This window comes from Malaclemys terrapin, chromosome 17, assembly GCF_027887155.1.
Source record: "Malaclemys terrapin pileata isolate rMalTer1 chromosome 17, rMalTer1.hap1, whole genome shotgun sequence".
NCBI classification, from domain to species: domain Eukaryota; kingdom Metazoa; phylum Chordata; order Testudines; family Emydidae; genus Malaclemys; species Malaclemys terrapin.
In genome coordinates this window covers 5,753,290-5,770,906 of record NC_071521.1, presented here as the reverse complement: position 1 = coordinate 5,770,906, position 17,617 = coordinate 5,753,290, and the positions used below count along the sequence as shown (strand labels likewise).

The 17,617-nt window shown below is 45.1% G+C and overlaps 1 protein-coding gene across 2 annotated transcripts in view; it reads right to left on the bottom strand.

The window, feature by feature from the left end:
• The window catches only part of KCNT1 (potassium sodium-activated channel subfamily T member 1), a 204,871-nt gene that overhangs the window by 17,644 nt on the left and 169,610 nt on the right, over positions 1-17,617 (bottom strand). For both annotated transcript variants that reach the window (XM_054007779.1, XM_054007780.1), the window contains 7 exons: positions 13,000-13,216; positions 9,633-9,738; positions 7,342-7,514; positions 6,995-7,066; positions 6,091-6,225; positions 5,365-5,476; positions 348-449 (listed from right to left, as the gene is read on the bottom strand). In XM_054007779.1, coding sequence (XP_053863754.1) covers positions 348-449; positions 5,365-5,476; positions 6,091-6,225; positions 6,995-7,066; positions 7,342-7,514; positions 9,633-9,738; positions 13,000-13,216 — 917 coding nt within the window. The remainder of the gene's footprint in view (positions 1-347; positions 450-5,364; positions 5,477-6,090; positions 6,226-6,994; positions 7,067-7,341; positions 7,515-9,632; positions 9,739-12,999; positions 13,217-17,617) is intronic.

The window sequence follows — 17,617 nt, the reverse complement described above, 5'->3', positions numbered from 1 at the left end:
GGAATGCCTGTTCAGCACCCTCACCCTCAGGGCCGGCTCCAGGGTTTTTGCTGCCCCAAGCAGCCAAAAAAAAAAAAAAAAAAAAAAGCCGCGATCGTGATCTGTGGCGGCAATTCGGCGGGAGGTCCTTCGCTTCGTGCGGGAGTGAGGGACCGTCCACCGAATTGCCGCCAAATAGCTGGACCTGCCGCCCCTCTCCGGAGAGGCCGCCCCAAGCACCTGCTTGCCACGCTGGTGCCTGGAGCCGGCCCTGCTCACCCTAATACACCAGCAGCTGCAAGACAGAAGCAGCTTAGCCCTCTGAAGCATTCACAGCAATGCCACATAACCTGTTAGCTTGTTCTCACCTGATAGAGTAATGTATCCAACATGCTAATGCTGAACACTCTGCCGGCAGCAAACGGGAGCCGGAACATGAACGCAAGGTTGGAGCCATTCTCTCGCTCTTTCTATGGACAGAGAACACGGTGTGACAGTTTCTACCATTATGTTCACCACTTTTACAAGATTATGATACATTTTGTACAAAGTATGTCTGGTAAGGTATCATTTAAAAACTCATAATCTGCTGAACATTGTTGTTCTGGTAAAACGTGTGCATCAACATTGTATGTAAAGTACAAGATTTTACTATACAACATTGCTGTAACATATTCCAAGTTAGAAAAGGAAGCCCAAGCCAGTTTTCAGAGACAAAGACACACTGGCTCCCCCAAGCAGGTGTTAATGGACTATCACCTGCTTAAGCAGACATTCTCTGGGGAAGGTGTGAACAAGAATTTTGCATTTCATCACAAGGACGGTTCAAACCTCACGTCCACAAGAGACTGTTTGTCACCATGATTCTGCAAGGATGTTTCCAGCACAAGAAACTGAATTATAAAGAGAGGAGAAAAACACTTAACCTCACTCTCCTCCTTCATCTGTGCTCATGACAACAACTCTTAAATAATTGAACTTGGGGCAGGGGGGAGAGTCCTGCCTGAGAGGCTTTTCAGATAGTACAGACTGCCCTAAACTTATGGTGAGAAACACCTTTTACTTTTAAGTTCACTTATTTTAAAATTAAGTTAGGCATTTAGCTTGCATTTTGTCTTTTTATTTCTTTTGTAACCAATCCTGACTTTTATGCCTCATTACCTGTAGTCACTTAAAATCTTTCTTTTCTTTCTGTAGCTAAGAAACTTGTTTCACTGTTTTATCTAACCAGTGTGTTTGGGATAACAAGGCTGGTACATAGCATTGTCCATTGATGAAATGACAGATCTCCGATGAGCTTGTTTTGTCCAGTAATGTGCTGGGCAATATAAGAGGCACATTTCTGGGACTAGAGAATCTGCTGGGGTTCTTCTGCGGTGTAATTCATGAGTGGCGAGCTAGTAGCACTCAACACTGTGTAGCTAGGAGCAAGTTACACGCTGGAGGCTGGGTGTTACCAGGAGTGGCTGTTCCCCAGTAAAGCAGTGTAAAAGGCATCCGAGGCCAGAGAACTGAGGAGACACCGCTATTCAGCAGCCCAGATTGTACCCTGGGCAATGTCCCATGCGGAGATGAGATGGTGAGAACGATGATGCCAAGGGGCACTGAAAAACCAAGAGGACCGGCTTGCAGTGAGCTCAGAGAAACAAGCCACACAACACCCCCAGCCCTGGGGATTCCAGCAAGGGCTCTTCCTTCTTTCAAATAATGCCATAACGTCGAATTTAGTAGAGAGATGGTTGAAGTTTTTTCATCGATTCACTTTTTGCATGAAAAATGGCATTTTGATCCAAATGAACATTTTCTTCTTGATAGGAATTCCCCATTTTTCCCACTAAAAAATAAAAACTGAAAATTGGCAAAGTTTTGGTAAAAGTTTTTGGTAAAAAGTTTAGACTTGCAGTTTTTAAAAGCCTTTTTTTTTAACCCAACACTGGTTTTTAAAAACCATAGGTTCTGGAAAGGGGGGAAAGGGTCCGTTTGTATTTTTCATTGAAAGACTGATTTTTTTTCCCCTTGCAGGAAATTTTGGGGAAAAAACAAATTAAAAAAATCCCCACAAAAATAATTGGGCTCCTTCAACTGGCTCTCGCATTTAGGTGCCTGGCTGAGTCCCCGAACCAGCAAAGCACAAGCAGCAGCGGAGGTGGTGAAGTGAGAATCATAGAATCATAGAAGATTAGGGTTGGAAGAGACCTCAGGAGGTATCTAGTCCAACCCCCTGCTCAAAGCAGGACCAACCCCAACTAAATCATCCCAGCCAGGGCTTTGTCAAGCCGGGCCTTAAAAACCTCTAAGGATGGAGATTCCACCACCTCCCTAGGTAACCCATTCCAGTGCTCCTAGTGAAATAGTGTTTCCTAATATCCAACCTAGACCTCCCCCACTGCAACTTGAGACCATTGCTCCTTGTTCTATCATCTGCCATCACTGAGAACAGCCGAGCTCCATCCTCTTTGGAACCCCCTTCAGGTAATTGAAGGCTGCTATCACCTGGGAGCCTATACACCAGCCCAAGCTCACGGCGAGCAACAAGCAACGTGTCTGGATTCCATGATCTGACATTGGATCCCACTCTCCAGAGGTTGCTGAAGTTTAGCACCACAACCACCCTTGGGGGCTGCATCCTGGGGGCTCCTGCAGCAATGTCCAGCACGGATGCATTCCCATTATGCCGGGTGTAATAGCTAGCAGATCTCTGAGCTCAGCTTCCCAGGTCAGTTCCTGCCTTGATCATCCCCCAGCATGGAACACACGGGGGTGAGTTCTGTGTACTAGTTACACCTTCTCTTCTCCCATGATCAGTGAAACTTGGGGGTGCAGGGGAGGGCTGGGAGAGAGATTTTTCCCTTAAGCAATATAGGTTTGCAGTATGTACAAATGCAGTCATTAGATCTGCCTTTCTAGCCCGCTGCGTTCAGCATCTCAGATCAAATTTCCCTTTGAAGGCAACAGCAGCCGTATTTTCTAACTGTCTAACACCCATCCATCATACACCCCCTGCTGGATACCATAGTACAGACAGACAAGGGCCCAGCTCTGGCATTTGCAGATATGGCTATCCTGAAACTGTGTTAACTTAATAATTATCTTTTACTCCCTGGGTGGCAAATTCTAGCAGTGGGTGACAAATTTCTCTCTCTTAACACTGGGGCCATTCAGATAATTATTAACACCAAACCTCAGATCTTAAGACTATTCCTGGATCCCCTGGCAACAGGCTCTGAGTGCAGCTCAGAATTAATAAAAGCCGCTATCGAATCTCAGCTGTCCTCAAGTGGTCAAAGAGGGAGCCTTGTATGCAGAGTGTAATAATGGTCAGGCAAGGCTGTGGATAGGAGAGAATGAAGCTTCTCATTTCATCACAGGGAACTCTGGGGATCAAAACATTATTGCATTTAACAGCTTTCCTGAGAGACTGCAGAGTACCTCACGTCCAGGGTCTACCTGCCATGAGATTAATAGAAATGTCATTGTAGCCATTTGTTATTTTAAAAGAAGAAAAGTCAATGGAAGTTCCTGATACTTATGATTTGTACTGCTGTAATGTCGCTAGACCCCCACCAGCATAGAGGCTGCACAGACACAGAGTAAGTGTCTGCCCCAAAGAGCTTATAGTCTAATAGACAAGCCAGAGCTATTGTCTCCATGAGAAACTGAAGCACAGAGAGGCTAAGGGACTTGCCTAAGGTCACATGGGGAGGCCAGAGCAGAGCTGGGAATCCAACTCTGGTCTCCAGCATCTTAGCTATAAGACAATCCTCCTTCTCAACATGGCATGTTTCACAGCAGCCTGGTGACAGCACATTCATTGCTGACGTAGCTGCATCCTACCAAGATGGCGACCTCGCCCAGTAAAGCCAGCCTCGCACTTACGCCACCACTGACGTCTGATTGATTCAGCTAGTTCTCCTGTGATGGAGAATCCATTAGCTTCCTTTGGCGTCTTGGTTCATTGCAGAACTTTGGGTGTTTCTGTTTCTCTTGAAGTTCAGGATACACATGGAGCCCCTGCCCACTTGTCCTATCCTCTCTGATCCCTGTGTCATATTTGTAACATCGGTGCTCATTTGCAGAGCGTTAGGTCTCTTCTCTGATGGAGAATCTGCCCAATAGTAACTGGATGGCCCGCAGTCGCATCCTGAAGGCAGGGGGTCAAGATCATGACCTTTGACCAACTGGCCATGGCAGCCCCCAAGGGCCAGGGCACCGTGCTGCTCTCGGGGCCCAGGAAGGAACGCAAGGTGTACCAGCACTTCGGCAAGGCCCCCGGCACCCACAGTCACACCAAGCCCTACGTGAGCTCCAAGGGACAGAAATTCGAGCGGGCCCGGTGCCGCCGCGCCAGCCAGGGCTACAAGAACTAATGGCGCCGGCCTGCACCTGCCTGTGTCCAATAAATGGGTCAGAACCGTGAGGGGAAAAAAAGTAACTGGATGGATGCTCTATCAGCCACAATGACAGCAAGGTCCAGCAGGGCAGCTTATCTATGACAGATCTTTATGCCCAGCCCCTAGAGCATTTCAATTCAGAGATTGCCCTCAGAGACCGGTCATTATGAGGCAGTTAGGAAAAAACAGAGAGAGATGCGGGGGAGGGGGAACATAGTTCAACATTGAGTTTATGCTGGTTTTGATTCTCTCTGAATTGGTTCAACCACCCTTAATACACAACACCATGAATGCAGTACAACATACGTGTGCGTGTGTGTGTGAGGGTGAAAGAAATGAAAATCTTTTATCTTCCCCTCAAGAGAGGGCACTGAGACCGGGCAGTAGTATCAGAGATGCCAACTGTCCTGGTTTTGACTGGCACATGCTCAGCAGACGACCGTGACAAACTGTGAGTGCTTTCATTTGTTACGGCTGTCAATGCAGCATCTCAGACACTCACACGGTCTGGTTCAGTTATTCCTTGAATGTTTCCCCTTCCCATCAACTGTTATTTCTACCCCACAAAAATGCCTAAGCAACATGTAATATAAACATTGAATGTAATTTGATGCAGAAGTCTCTTCTTGCAGAATTATTTAACCCACCACCGCAGCGGGAGCATTGTACCGAGTAACTAAAATCAGACTCACAGCAGGGACAGCTTTGAAGAGTGCCGATGCTACTCGCACTAACTAAGGAAACGCAGAGACCCACAAGGTCAATTGCCTGCATATTTGCGTGTCTCAGATTATCCTGGGTGGATGTTCATTAACTGTTGTGCCTGCAGTGCACAGCAGGAGAGCGCAGGACTATGAAAAACTGTAAATTAATGACTCATTACTGAACCCTTCCTTCAAACACAGGCATGCAGGGAACTCACCAGGCTCCCTGTTAGCAAACACGTCTGGGAGAAAAAGCAGAGACACTCCCTGTGGCAAAGGGTCTTCCTTACCTTTTCAAGTTTGGAGAGGGCCAAGGAATAACTGTCCTTTGCTCTGAACTGCATGAACCTCATATTGGACGGGTGGGTCAGCTCGGTGATGATGCTAAGGCTTGGAAACAGCCTGCAATGGAAGGCAGACTCGTCAACATCTGATGCTCGCGCATTCCAAGAGAGGCGGAGAGGAGGAAACTTTCAGCTTTGAAATGTGGCCAAATAAAGAGTGGAAACGGCCTTGTGCCCCATCCGAGATCCGAAACAGGCTGGGGCTAGAGCACCACAAGCTGTACAAGCAAGGCTGGCCCCAATACCACCTCACTGACCCCCCCTTTTAATTCTCTCTATTAACTGGAGTGATGCTAGGTGCACACCGACAGCGTGGCTGGCGATGCGCAAAGCTGGGGACAGAGTGAGGGACTCTCCTTATTAACTAGCACGCCTGCGTGCAAGGGCCAGCTGCAGGCCGTGTCGAACACAGGAGCCCACCCTGGGAACCCAGACCTAATATCTGCTATAGATGCCTGACCCTGCAAAACCGCGGTGTGCAGAATCCCCTCTCACACCAAGGACAGTTCAACTCATTGCAGAAAGGGCCAGCTAATATAGGCACCTCCCAACGGATAGCTCGCACCCTCTGCCTGGGGCCATTTTCAGTCTTTTATTTCCATTAAGACAAATAAAATACTATAAGAAGAGAGGCAGGCGCAAACGACAGCAGAACCCAGAGCTGCTTCTTACCGGAACATGGTCTGGACGTTGACAATTGTTTTTGCGTCTGCCATGTAATCCTCCTCTGCGCTCATTGTGCTTTCCTTATCCACCACCACCAAGTTGTCAGCATAAATGATCCCACACTGCAGCAAACTGTCGAGGCTGGAACAACCCCCCAAGACAAAAGGTTGTGGGGGGGTTAATCCATTGGAAAATAAGATGCTGAATGATAGTTTGCAAACATACCCATGTCTTTGCACAGAACAAATGCCCAGGCAATCCTGTGCATGCAAAAGTCTTTTGAAATAACCATAACCATGTCCAGTGCAGACTAACAAATCCTAGGAGGGGGAAAAATTTGAGATGAAGCCCAAACTATTGTACAGTGGCAGGGTCTTAAAATGCGACCCTCTCCCAACTTTAGCTGTGCCAGTTAGAGAACCCAAGAAATCAAATGTATGATATGTCTGCTAGGGAAGAAAGAGCCTAACCTAATTCTAGATGGTTGTGCTCCAATACTACAGTGATGGGAGTCCATATAACTACCCGGATTCATGGACAGAAAAGTGGGGCTAGTCTTGGAAGTAGAGATGGAGAAGACCATCTCCGAATTCCCCTGAAGCCCTGGGGAAGTTCAGCTCTGAATACAAACTTCACTGCTGCTGTCCATGCCTGTAATGTGGGGATCAGCTATGTAGGATGGGAGCAGCTACGCGCCATTGATTAGGCTTTATAAGCCTGCATGTGAAGCTGATTATTCTTTCAGTCCCTATGGTAAATACTGGTCCTTATTGCCAGTGATTCTGTATGCCTGGTACTGGCCGTATAGCATCACTTTGCTTATTTAATTTTCCTCTGGAGAATCAGGGCTATTTTCTCCCTTGATTTGCAACACATTGTAAATAAGGATAGTTGTAAACAAGACACCTACTTATCGATCGTGCCTTCCATGTAGTAAACCATGGGGAAACAACAGATGGCTTCCAAGAAATGGTTCTCAGGCCTGGAAGAAGAGAGGCAAACAGCAAGAAGGTTCATAGGGGCATTTTCTTTTCCTCTTGCTTACTAGTATAAATCAGGAGTGAATGCACATAAGTCAATGGTGAAAAACAGAGTGACAGGAGAATCAGGCCATCAGATACACTAGATTTTAGGTATTATATTAAAAATGCTAAAATCACCCATTTAACTCCTCCCATATATACACAGTATGAAACACCCATTTGAATGCAAGGAAAGATCAGATGCAATGGAAAACAACTTTGGAAGAGTACTTGCTTGTTGTCCAGTAGCAATACAATTGGGTTTAACTCTTTCCGGGACCTATAGTATGCACGGAGAGGGACGATGAAATTATACAGGCCATTCCCAGCAGTCTCTGCTGAAACTATAATCAATTTGTTCTTAAACCCATAGGCCTTGGCATCTTCATAACTGTTGTGCTTGCAGCCCTGTGCAGAGACAGAAAAGCACCATGGCTCAGTGATCAGTCTATAGAGCTGCCCATCTGTCCTGACACTGTGTGGTTTCCCCCCGGAAAGGGGAACTGTCTAACATTCAGACATGGCAAAAGCACTGAGCCAGCTCGGCTCTGAGCTGGGAACTGTGCAGAAGTTCATGAGCACCCAGAGTGAGAGAATGATCCTGCAGACAGTTGATCTAGAGAGGATTTGGAATGTACCCAAATTTCAACCTTCCGTGTCTGGGCCTGAGGGCTTTGATGGCCCCACGCCCTGGCTCGCTTTCACTATTTTTTCTTCTTTCAGTTTGGAAAGTGAAATTTGTGCTGCTGGAAGGGATCAGACTAACCAGTCCTGGAGAGGTTAGCTCTCTACTAACCAGACCTAGCCCAACGCCAGCTCTCCCAAACTGCCCCACATGTGCCTAGAACCTGACTCGCAGGGATACCCTCCCAAAGGAAGTTCAGTCTCCAGGTCTAGTCAGTCCTTGGGCTCACAGCTGAGACTTCTAAAAAGGAGGTCAGTTATTATGGTGGGTTTAGTGCTAAGGACTCTTGCCCAGGAGGGACAAGACCAATGGCTTGTTTCATAGACCCCAGGTTGTCAGAGAATAACAACTTTCAGTGACTGATGAACTGGGATGTGTTTGAACCAGTGACTTAGGTCAGAATCATGAAGGTGCCTTTTTATATGACCAGTTCCCAACAGTGCAATCACAGCTGGTTTTGGGGAACCCTGCCAGGCATGCCCTGAAGTTCAGATGTTTCCCTTGTGGATCAATGCCCGGAGAGCGACAAGCCTCTAACACATCACTGAGACGAATTCTGAGTTTAAGTTAAAACTAATATGGTTCCCCTACGCAGGGCTGGATCATCAGCTAGTGGGAACCATTGATTGACACCAGCTGAGGATGTGTCCCCCGGGTGTCTTTAACCTTACTTTTGCACTCCCCTTAACCCACTGCTCTAATTTATGCTGGCTGCAAAAGACCAAATTGGCCAAACTACAGCTGCAGGACTGATGCATGAAGGTGTCCTGGCGAGTAAATTGGCTCCATGTCACTGGAAGATCAGGCTTAAATGGGGGTCACTCTGCCAAGCTCAGTCAATCAGTCTTTCAGACTAATTTTCACTGGCAGGGCAATGTAAAGCAGCCACACTGGCCCCTCCTCAGAATGAGTTAGGTTATATTAAGGAAAAACAAGCAAAGGAAGAACAAAAGTAAAGTCTCACTGGGAGTGAGCACAGTGTCTGCTCTGTAACATGCTGCCTCATCCTGCCTCGCAAAATGGCAGCTGCCACTGAAGACACCAATCTTCTGGGAACTTCAAGGTGCAATACACAGAAAACAGCCACCCGGTTGTACAAAGCCCTGTAAGTATTTCTTAAAAGGAAAAGTTTACCCCAGAAAACTAGAGAAGTTCCTGCATCTTTTCAATAAAATGTTTCCAGCCCTCTCACAGATAACAGTGCGAGGAAAGCAAACACACTTTACAAAGCCACAAAGTAACCACCAGTCGACATATCACATCTCCTGCATGACTCATTCTGCTGCACGGGGTCTGCACAGGACTAGCCTGGCACATTTGAGCTGCTGCCAAAAAGCAGGTGTTTTCACAGTCTCGTTTTCCCAAGTAAGCATTACATCTATTCCCCCTGCTGTGTGCTTCGTACAACTCCAACCAGCAGTATGGTCCAGTGCTAACACACAGGGCTATGTGCAGATGTAGGGTCTATTCTCACCCTATCACTGACCCAGTGTAACTGCACTTCTGTCTATCTAAGGTGCATATATGGCCCCCATAGCTGTATTGATCTCCTCACAATCTTTAATGTATTTATCCTCTTTCCACCCCTGGGACTAGGGAAAATACTAATGTCCCCATTTTACAGATGGGGAGTTGATACACAGATTTAGTGACTTGTCCAAGATCACATACAAAATCTGTGGTGGAGCTGACCCCTGGTCTCCGAAGTCCCAGGCTTGTGTTCTCACCACTGGGGGGAATAATGCTGCCCTACCTTAGCAACATGCTTCAAGCTCCTGCCACAAATGCAAGTGCAAATAACATCACTGGAATCTTTAAATACTGTCACAGCAGCCTCTTACCTTGTCCAACCTCAAGCAGCAGAAAGGGGCTTTTACAGGTAGAAGGTGGCACAAAGTGGGAGAACTCCCAATATAGGGCGAGTTCGGGGGGTAGCCTTTCACATATCTGCAGAGGAGACAACATGCATCAGGGCACATGTATATTTTTCACACACAAGGAACACTTATTTGCCCTGGCAAACACATTTGTCCATACACAGACTGTTTAGAAACACTGGAACCTCATGGGTTTATGCAGATCACACTAAGGATGTTTTATAAATTCTTCCAAAACAGCCTGGGAATTTTTCAAGATAAGTTTCTTTGAAAATACTTTTGCCATGCCCAGGCTCTGGAAATATCTTTTAAAGTCTTTGTTCTTATGGACAGCCAGAGAACTAAGCAGACTGTGGAAGATAAAGGCATCTAGCAACTTTTAACAGCAATGTGCCTGAACCTACATCTTAAATCTAAACAACACAGAATGGCAGAGCGTTCCAAGCCCGATTCAGATTCACAATCTCACAGCACATTTGTAGGTGGGATTTTTTTAAACATCCTGGACATACTGTAATTTGTGTTTCTGATATAACGGAAGGAATAGAAAGCTTTTAGCTTACAAAGTAATTAAAAGTATACGTTAAATTATAAGCCAGATAAATTTGTGTGAGCATGGACACATGCATCTGCACAAATTGTTTATCTTGTAAGAACCAATACACACAGAAACACACACACACACACAAACACACACGATTTATTAAAGCCATGTCACAAATGAATGCAATGCCGACTGCTACTTTAAATGAATATTTTTACAGCTGGAATCAACATTTTATTTCCCTAATGATGGAGAATGCCGAATACAATCCCTTCGCTGCCCCGGAGGTAGCAGAGGAAAGGGAGCTGGTGGGAAAATTCTCCTTAGTCCACAAAGTGCTTCTAGCTCAGCGTGACTTATTCAGAGATCAAGGGATGCTTGTCCAAAACGGCAAGCAAGGAACTGTGAATAAGGCAAAACTGCTTCACCGTCAGTGCCTGAGAAGTTAATGTTTTGAACATACTGAACTGACCACATGGTGTTGCTCCAGCACCATTTTATTAACATAATAATCGTTGACGTAATTTCTGCTCGGCTCAGCATGTCATCGCGGATAACATTCAATCACAGTTTCCACAGCAATATAGCAGAAGCAGAGTCAAAACTGTTAACGGGAGGTTAATTTATGCAAACGGGATTTTAGTGAAGGGTAAAATAATTTCATTGGGTTTGTTCTTCCACTCCACTGGGAAATGCGAAATACCAAGATGAGCCCTGCTGGCTATCTTAATAGACAGCACAGATCTGAGGACTTTTTTCGGTTCTTGCTGGTGATTCCTGCATCGCACTTCAATACTGGCCTTGCTCTCTCGGAAGTCGAAAGTCCCACTGATTTTAACAGGACCAAGATCAAGGCCTTAGCAATGTGCTATCAATAGTATTATTTAACGTTCATATTATGGTCGTGCCCAGTGGCCTCAATCAGTTACAAAGCCCCCTGGCACCAGGGGCTGTGCATACAAAACACCGATTAACTGTTCAACTCTCGTGCCTGTAGCTTATCAGTAATAAACACAAGACAGATGCTTTGTTACAGCATCTGCAGGCAACAGCCAGGGGGGCCTCACCGGAGAAAATCCCTGATTCAAAGCTGAGCAGGATCACTACTCTCCCTTTGTCCACCCCAGGGCAGACTAATGCTTTCTTGGTGTGTTTCACACATTAACACTGAAGTATATAAGTAGGAGTCATGAGAAAAATTCACCAAAGGAAAATTTAGTCTGGATAGCAGGAAAAATTCCCTAATGTTGAAGCTCATTGGGCTTTGTCTTCCCTGCCCCCGATTCCTGCCTTCAGTCACTGCCGTCACTGCACTAGTACAAACTCCTAGTGCGAACCAGGAAAACGGCACTTTATACTGGTGGAGCTTAACTCAGGCTGGGATGGTGGCAAATCCTCAGTGTAGCCAAGACATTAGACTTTGGAATGGTGACCCAAGAGAAGTGATAGAAAAACCACTGCCCGGGTCACCTGAACTAAACCAGAGAAAACGTTCAACAATACACAGTGGGGAACCATGGTGCACTGGCTATGAGTTGGAGGAGACAGCCTACCTCTTAGGTCTCCTCCACCCCTAATTTCTATTATTCAAGCAGCTGCAACATGAGATCATTTTATTGCTGTACGTTTAACTGAGGTGTCCCTTGATGAAAAAGAAAAACCCCACAGAACACAGCTCAGATCGCAAATTCCCTTATATCTGATTTTATTGTTCCATAACTCCAATCCAGATAGGCAGGACTGTATGACTGTATTTTAGCGAGGACCTGTCTAGGCACGATTCCTCATTCCTTTTCCTTGCCACCCTGGGGTTGATCGAATTACCCGATGGCATCATACAGAGTAGCACCCTTCAGTGCAGGATCTTTGCTTTTAAAGATGCATGCTCAAAAATTGCAACGTGGTGCTTTTATAGCTCAAATATAGTTTATGCACCACAAATATTTCCTTCTTTGAATAACTGCCTTCTGCAAGGCTTCTTGCACCTTTCTCTGAAACAACTGGTGCAGACTACTGTGAGAAGCAGGCCACTGATCTGAGCCAGTCTGGTCATTCCTATCTTTCTAAACCTCTCTCTTCTTTTGAACAACCTGCAGTATTTACTGTTGCTCTAACATAGGCTTACAACTATGTTCAATTTCCAGCAATTTCTGCATCTCTCAAACTTTTTTTTTTTTGAGACAATCTTTAATTCAATTAAATTCAGATTTAGCTGAATACATGTGTGCCCAGTGCTTTGAAGATGGAAGAGACAAGATAAATGGTAACTGTTATTAGATTTAGAGACAGGGTTATGTTAAACCCAGATGGATTTACAAAAACCGCAAAGAATGTGTATTTATTGCAAATTGTTGAGAGATGTCTCATTGTATCAACTCAAAGCACAGCTCAGAAGTGCAGCTTGCTTAGGTAGGTACAATAAGAGGTTATCCCAATATAAATAAGTAAATAATAATCGTAGCAAGCTCACCAACTTTTAACATCACATCTGGGTTTTCAAAGGAACCTACGGTACTTAGATTGTAAGCAATTTCAGGCAGGTGCCATTTTTGGCATGCGTTTCTACAACCACCACCATCCTGATTCATGATCAGGACTCTTTACTCACTACCACAATATAAATAATGAAATAATAATAATAATAATGGAGTTAGCTGAAAGACGATGGTAATTGGACACAGAAGCCCCTTAAAGTCTTTTGAAAATCCCAAGCCACACAGAGCTGATTGCTTATCCTGATGCAGTGACACTAACATTAAGAGATGATGCTCTCAAATGGCAACTCACTCTACAACAGTAAGTCCTTCGTCATCTGACTGCGTCATCTCATCTTCTGACTGGTCGCTGAGCAGATCACAGGGCAGGAGGGAGGAGCTGTCTGCTAGCTCTAGGACCGGGGCAATGCTGGGCCGTCTGTTACCCGATCCATTTTCTGATGGCAGGGTTAGCTTGCTGCTGTTAACAGGGCGACATTCTGTGTTCTGCAGGTCCATGGCTACTGTACCTGGAAAGGAAGAGGGAGGAAGGACAATATAAATAGCAATAAATAATGATTCTGTCCAGTGTCTTATGCAATGGCACTGCGGGGAAGAAAGGACAGGAAGAACGTCCAGTTACACTTTGTATTACGGTTCTATTTATAAACCGTCTACAAAATCAGCGAGTAAATGATGAATAGATGGTATAAGCATGTTACAGACATCAGTAGGCCATATTACCAGATGGTTCTAAGCACATCAGCATAAGGTGTTGCGGATGGTTCTAAGCAACCTATTGACCCATTAGACTCTATAAAAATTGGTTACTTCTTTATTAAGACAGCTATTAATAATTTATAAATGGAACTTTGATATAAAGGGTAGCCAAATACTTATATCCCAGACACAAGACGGGAACTTTCACTAGCTCTGCTGTATCAATAGGACTGCTTGCACTCGTAAAGCTAAGCATGTACTTATGTGTTTTGGATCGGGGCCAGAGTGCTCAGAACCTTGCAGGATTGAACCCTTGTACTGATAGAGGTTTGCGATACAGCAGAACTGAATCTGTGTTCATCACGGTAGTGATCAATATACAAGGTGCCCCCTTCACGGTACGGCTGGGAAATATTTGCACTTCTCAGGCTTTCTGACATATTCACAATGACATCCAAAGCCCTCGACAGGCAAGATTTCAATCCTTCATTGGGAATTTAGAAAATTGGTCTGATTTATAAAAATCTTGGAGAAAAATATCTGACAAAACTTGAACTAACCCATTCTGAAAATGTGGAGAACATTTATACCTGAGCTTATGCGATTCAATTCCAAGGGGACATTGACTCTGAAGCCAAACAATAAACATGTAAACACACTAATGAACAATTTCATTGCTCAGCAGAGCTCACATGACAGGCAACGGATGATCAGATTATGGAGCTCTCTTGTGAGGGAAGTCTCATTTTGGCATCTCACAGAGACAGAGCTGGATTTTGGGAGAGTTTAAGAGGGGTAACGTCTTCCCTCAATTCAACCCGTTCTTATCTGTGATTCTAATTGCTATTTTTCCAACTCACTGAATTCCCCGGATAGCACAATACATTTTCTGACTATATTTGAACTCAAAATAACCCATATTTGACTGGAACATCTGAGGGCAACCACTGTCTCCCATAGTTTCAAAAATGGGAACATTCTGCTTGCTTGCACGGTTGCTATAGCAAGTATTTTGCTGCTTACGAACATTCGGGAGTCCTAAAAGCTTGGTGCAGAAAAATCACATCATAACATACAATGTGAAAATACCCCCGCGTGGCAGCTGCTCCCCTCCTCACGTGGCCTGGTTTCCAAGCAGCTCATCAGCAGATCTTATGCTCTTTTTGATTGCTGAAAGCAGTAACCCCACAACGGAGCAAGCAGCCACTGGCATTATGGGCTATAACTAAGCCTGCGAGTCTGTCACAGAGGTCATGGAAGTTACGGATTCCACAACCCCCAGAGCACCCACGGCCCCCCACCCAAGTTTTAGTTAGGGGTATATAGTAAAAGTCATGGACAGGTCACGGGGCTGTGAATTTTTGTTTACTGCCCATGACCTGTCCATGACTTTTACTAAAACTACCTGTGACTAAAACGTAGCCTTAACTATAACGAATAGTCTGGGTTTTTCTTTTTCTGAAAAGTCTTAGCTGTAGAACTACAAGGCTTTTGGTTACCAGACTGTTTTGCATGGGAGAGATTATCAGAAACACTGAGGGATTTAGGAGCGCAAGTCCTACTGAACTTCAAGTCTCTTAAATCCCTTACACACTTATGAATTACACCCTTGCCACCGACATTCCTCACCAAAGAATCCTCAAACATTTGAGATTCAAAGAAAAAAATGTTTCAAACCGCTCATTTTCTTGCATTCATAAATAAGTTCCACATTCCAAGTTCATTAAACTATGTCCAAGTTCTTGTTAAAATGTGGGTACAGTTTTGGCCACAATAGAGACCGGAGCATGGATCCAAGGAGAATATTACAAGAATGACTGGAAAAGGGATTTTTGTTTTAAACCCATGGATTAGTCATAGTCAAATGAAAATATCAGACACCTGGGAATTTAAAAAATACAATGAGAAGTCATCGGCAAAATACCCATGCCAGACTAATATGTCTCATATCCTTTTATGTTTAAGTGGAACCACTTTGTCTCTTTCCAAATGGCCAGTAAAAACCTAGTTGTGTATCTCCATAATAGCCTGAGAGGGTTGGATGTAGTCAGTAGCTGGAAAGGAGATTTAGGCCTACTCTACAATGTGTACAGTGCCACAGCTACACTGATCTAGGTATCCTGGAAACCTTCTATAGGAGAGGCCGTTTCTATCACCTTGCAGTCCACATGGAGCTGCATCTTGCTGGTGGCTAAAGCACTATCAACACATCCCTCTTACCAAGATCATGGGTTGCTGTGAGTTCAGACATTCGTAAAACACGGTGCAACCTGCCAATGGAAGGGCCTAAAGATTTTCGGAGCGGTATTATTACCACCACCATCCCTGGCTCATCCCTCGCTCTCCACCCACACTGCTGACGGCTCTTAAGAGCAGCGTTTGTCCAGAGAACTCAAGGGTCATTTTTCTTAACTCTTTCAGCTTTACCTTCACGAATCTTTCTCTTTCCCAAGCTGTAATTCATAGCAGCGGGGAGCTGTTAACCTCACTGATTCATAGCCTCCTGCGGTCTCACAAAGACAATGCACCTCCAGCTTAGTGCTTGCTCCTCTTCCCTGTCCACTAAAACCCCTGTCGGCTCCATCCAGGCTGTAAAATAACATGGCTCAACGTGTGGTGCCCAAACATGCAAAGCCAGGACAAAGCAAGGCCAGAACATTGCTCTTGAGTGTTGCCATCTCATTAAATATTCAAAATGGAGAGTCTGGGTGGGCTTTTCAGCCCACATAAGAGAATTAGGCACCCAATGACTTTCGATGGGACTTGGGCACTTTTCTTCCTCACTTCCTTGGAAAAATCCCACCTCTTTTCTCCTACCTACTTGGGCCAGGATGTTCAGAAGTGATTCTGGGTTCCTTCATTCTTTGGGTGCCCTGCTTCAGACCCCTTACAGGGGCCTGATTTTCAGAGGGAGGGGTGTTCTGAAAATCAGGTGCTTTTAAGGTGTATTGAGTTGGGAACTCAAACTCAGCAGTCACTTTTGGAAATCGTGACCATCGGCTTTGCATGAATCTTCGTCAAACGCAAATATTTTTAAATAGCTACAAAAGCAGTGAATGCCACGGTGAACAAAGTGCAGGAGTTCGGCTCGCTCCCCCTTGTTGCTAGCCAACTAGCTGAATGCTGAGTGACCTACTTGCAAAATATAATTTCTATCTATCTCTCATCTGACTTTTGAAAAAGCTCCCACTGAGAACAAGCCAAGTAACAAGAACATCAGCCAGTGCTGTTCAGCGAGGAGCTTTGTGTCTTGCTGCTGGGAGAATCTTTGCAAGTTTATGCTCTTGAGTGTAAATGGATAAATGATTTGTCTGAAATACAGTCTCCTGTTGTGCCTGGGCTTCTCCTGACAACCCCCCCCCCCATTTCAGGCTGCCCAGAGAGAAGCTGGAAATAATGTTTCATGGTATTTTGGAGAAAGTGCATCATGCACTTCAGAGCGACCTGCACCATTTGCCAAGTTATGCAAGATAAACATGATTTCAAATGCAGACAACAGAGCCTATTCTTCTGTCCAAGGCCTGGGGTATTTCTGGGAGCAAGTAACTTTAATGCTAATGGACATGCTGGGCATTAGCATTTGCAGGGAGTATTTTCCATCCGAGAAGCTAGAGGGGGAGAAGTAGCATTATCCCGGTTTTACAGTCATAGGTTCCAAGGCCCAAGAGGCCCACTGTGATCATTTAGTCTGCGCTCTATTGCACAGGCCCGAGCACTTCCCCACAATAATTCCTGTTTGACCTAGAGCAGATCTTGTAGAAAAACATCCAGTCTTGATTCTAAAATTGCCAGTGATGGAGACTCCACCAGGACCCTTGGTAAGTTGTTGAAAATGGTTAATTACTCTGACTGTTAATGGCTCCCACTGCCTGCTTTCCAGCCTGAACTTGTCTAGCTTCAGCTTCCATTAGATCTTGTCATGGCATCCTTTGCCTGTTAGACCGAAGAGCCCATTATCAAATATTTGTTCCCTGTGTAGGTGAGCAAGTCACCCCTGAACCTTCTCTTTGTTAAACCAAATACTTGAGCTCCTTGAGTCTTATCACTATAAGGCACGTTTTCCAATCCTTTAGTGATGCTTGTACCTCCTCTCTGAACACCTCGCCAATGTATCAACAAACTTCTTGAACTGTGGACACCAGAACTGGACCCAGAAATCCAGTAGCGGTGGCATCAGTGCCAAATACAGGTGAAAAACCTCTCTACTCCTA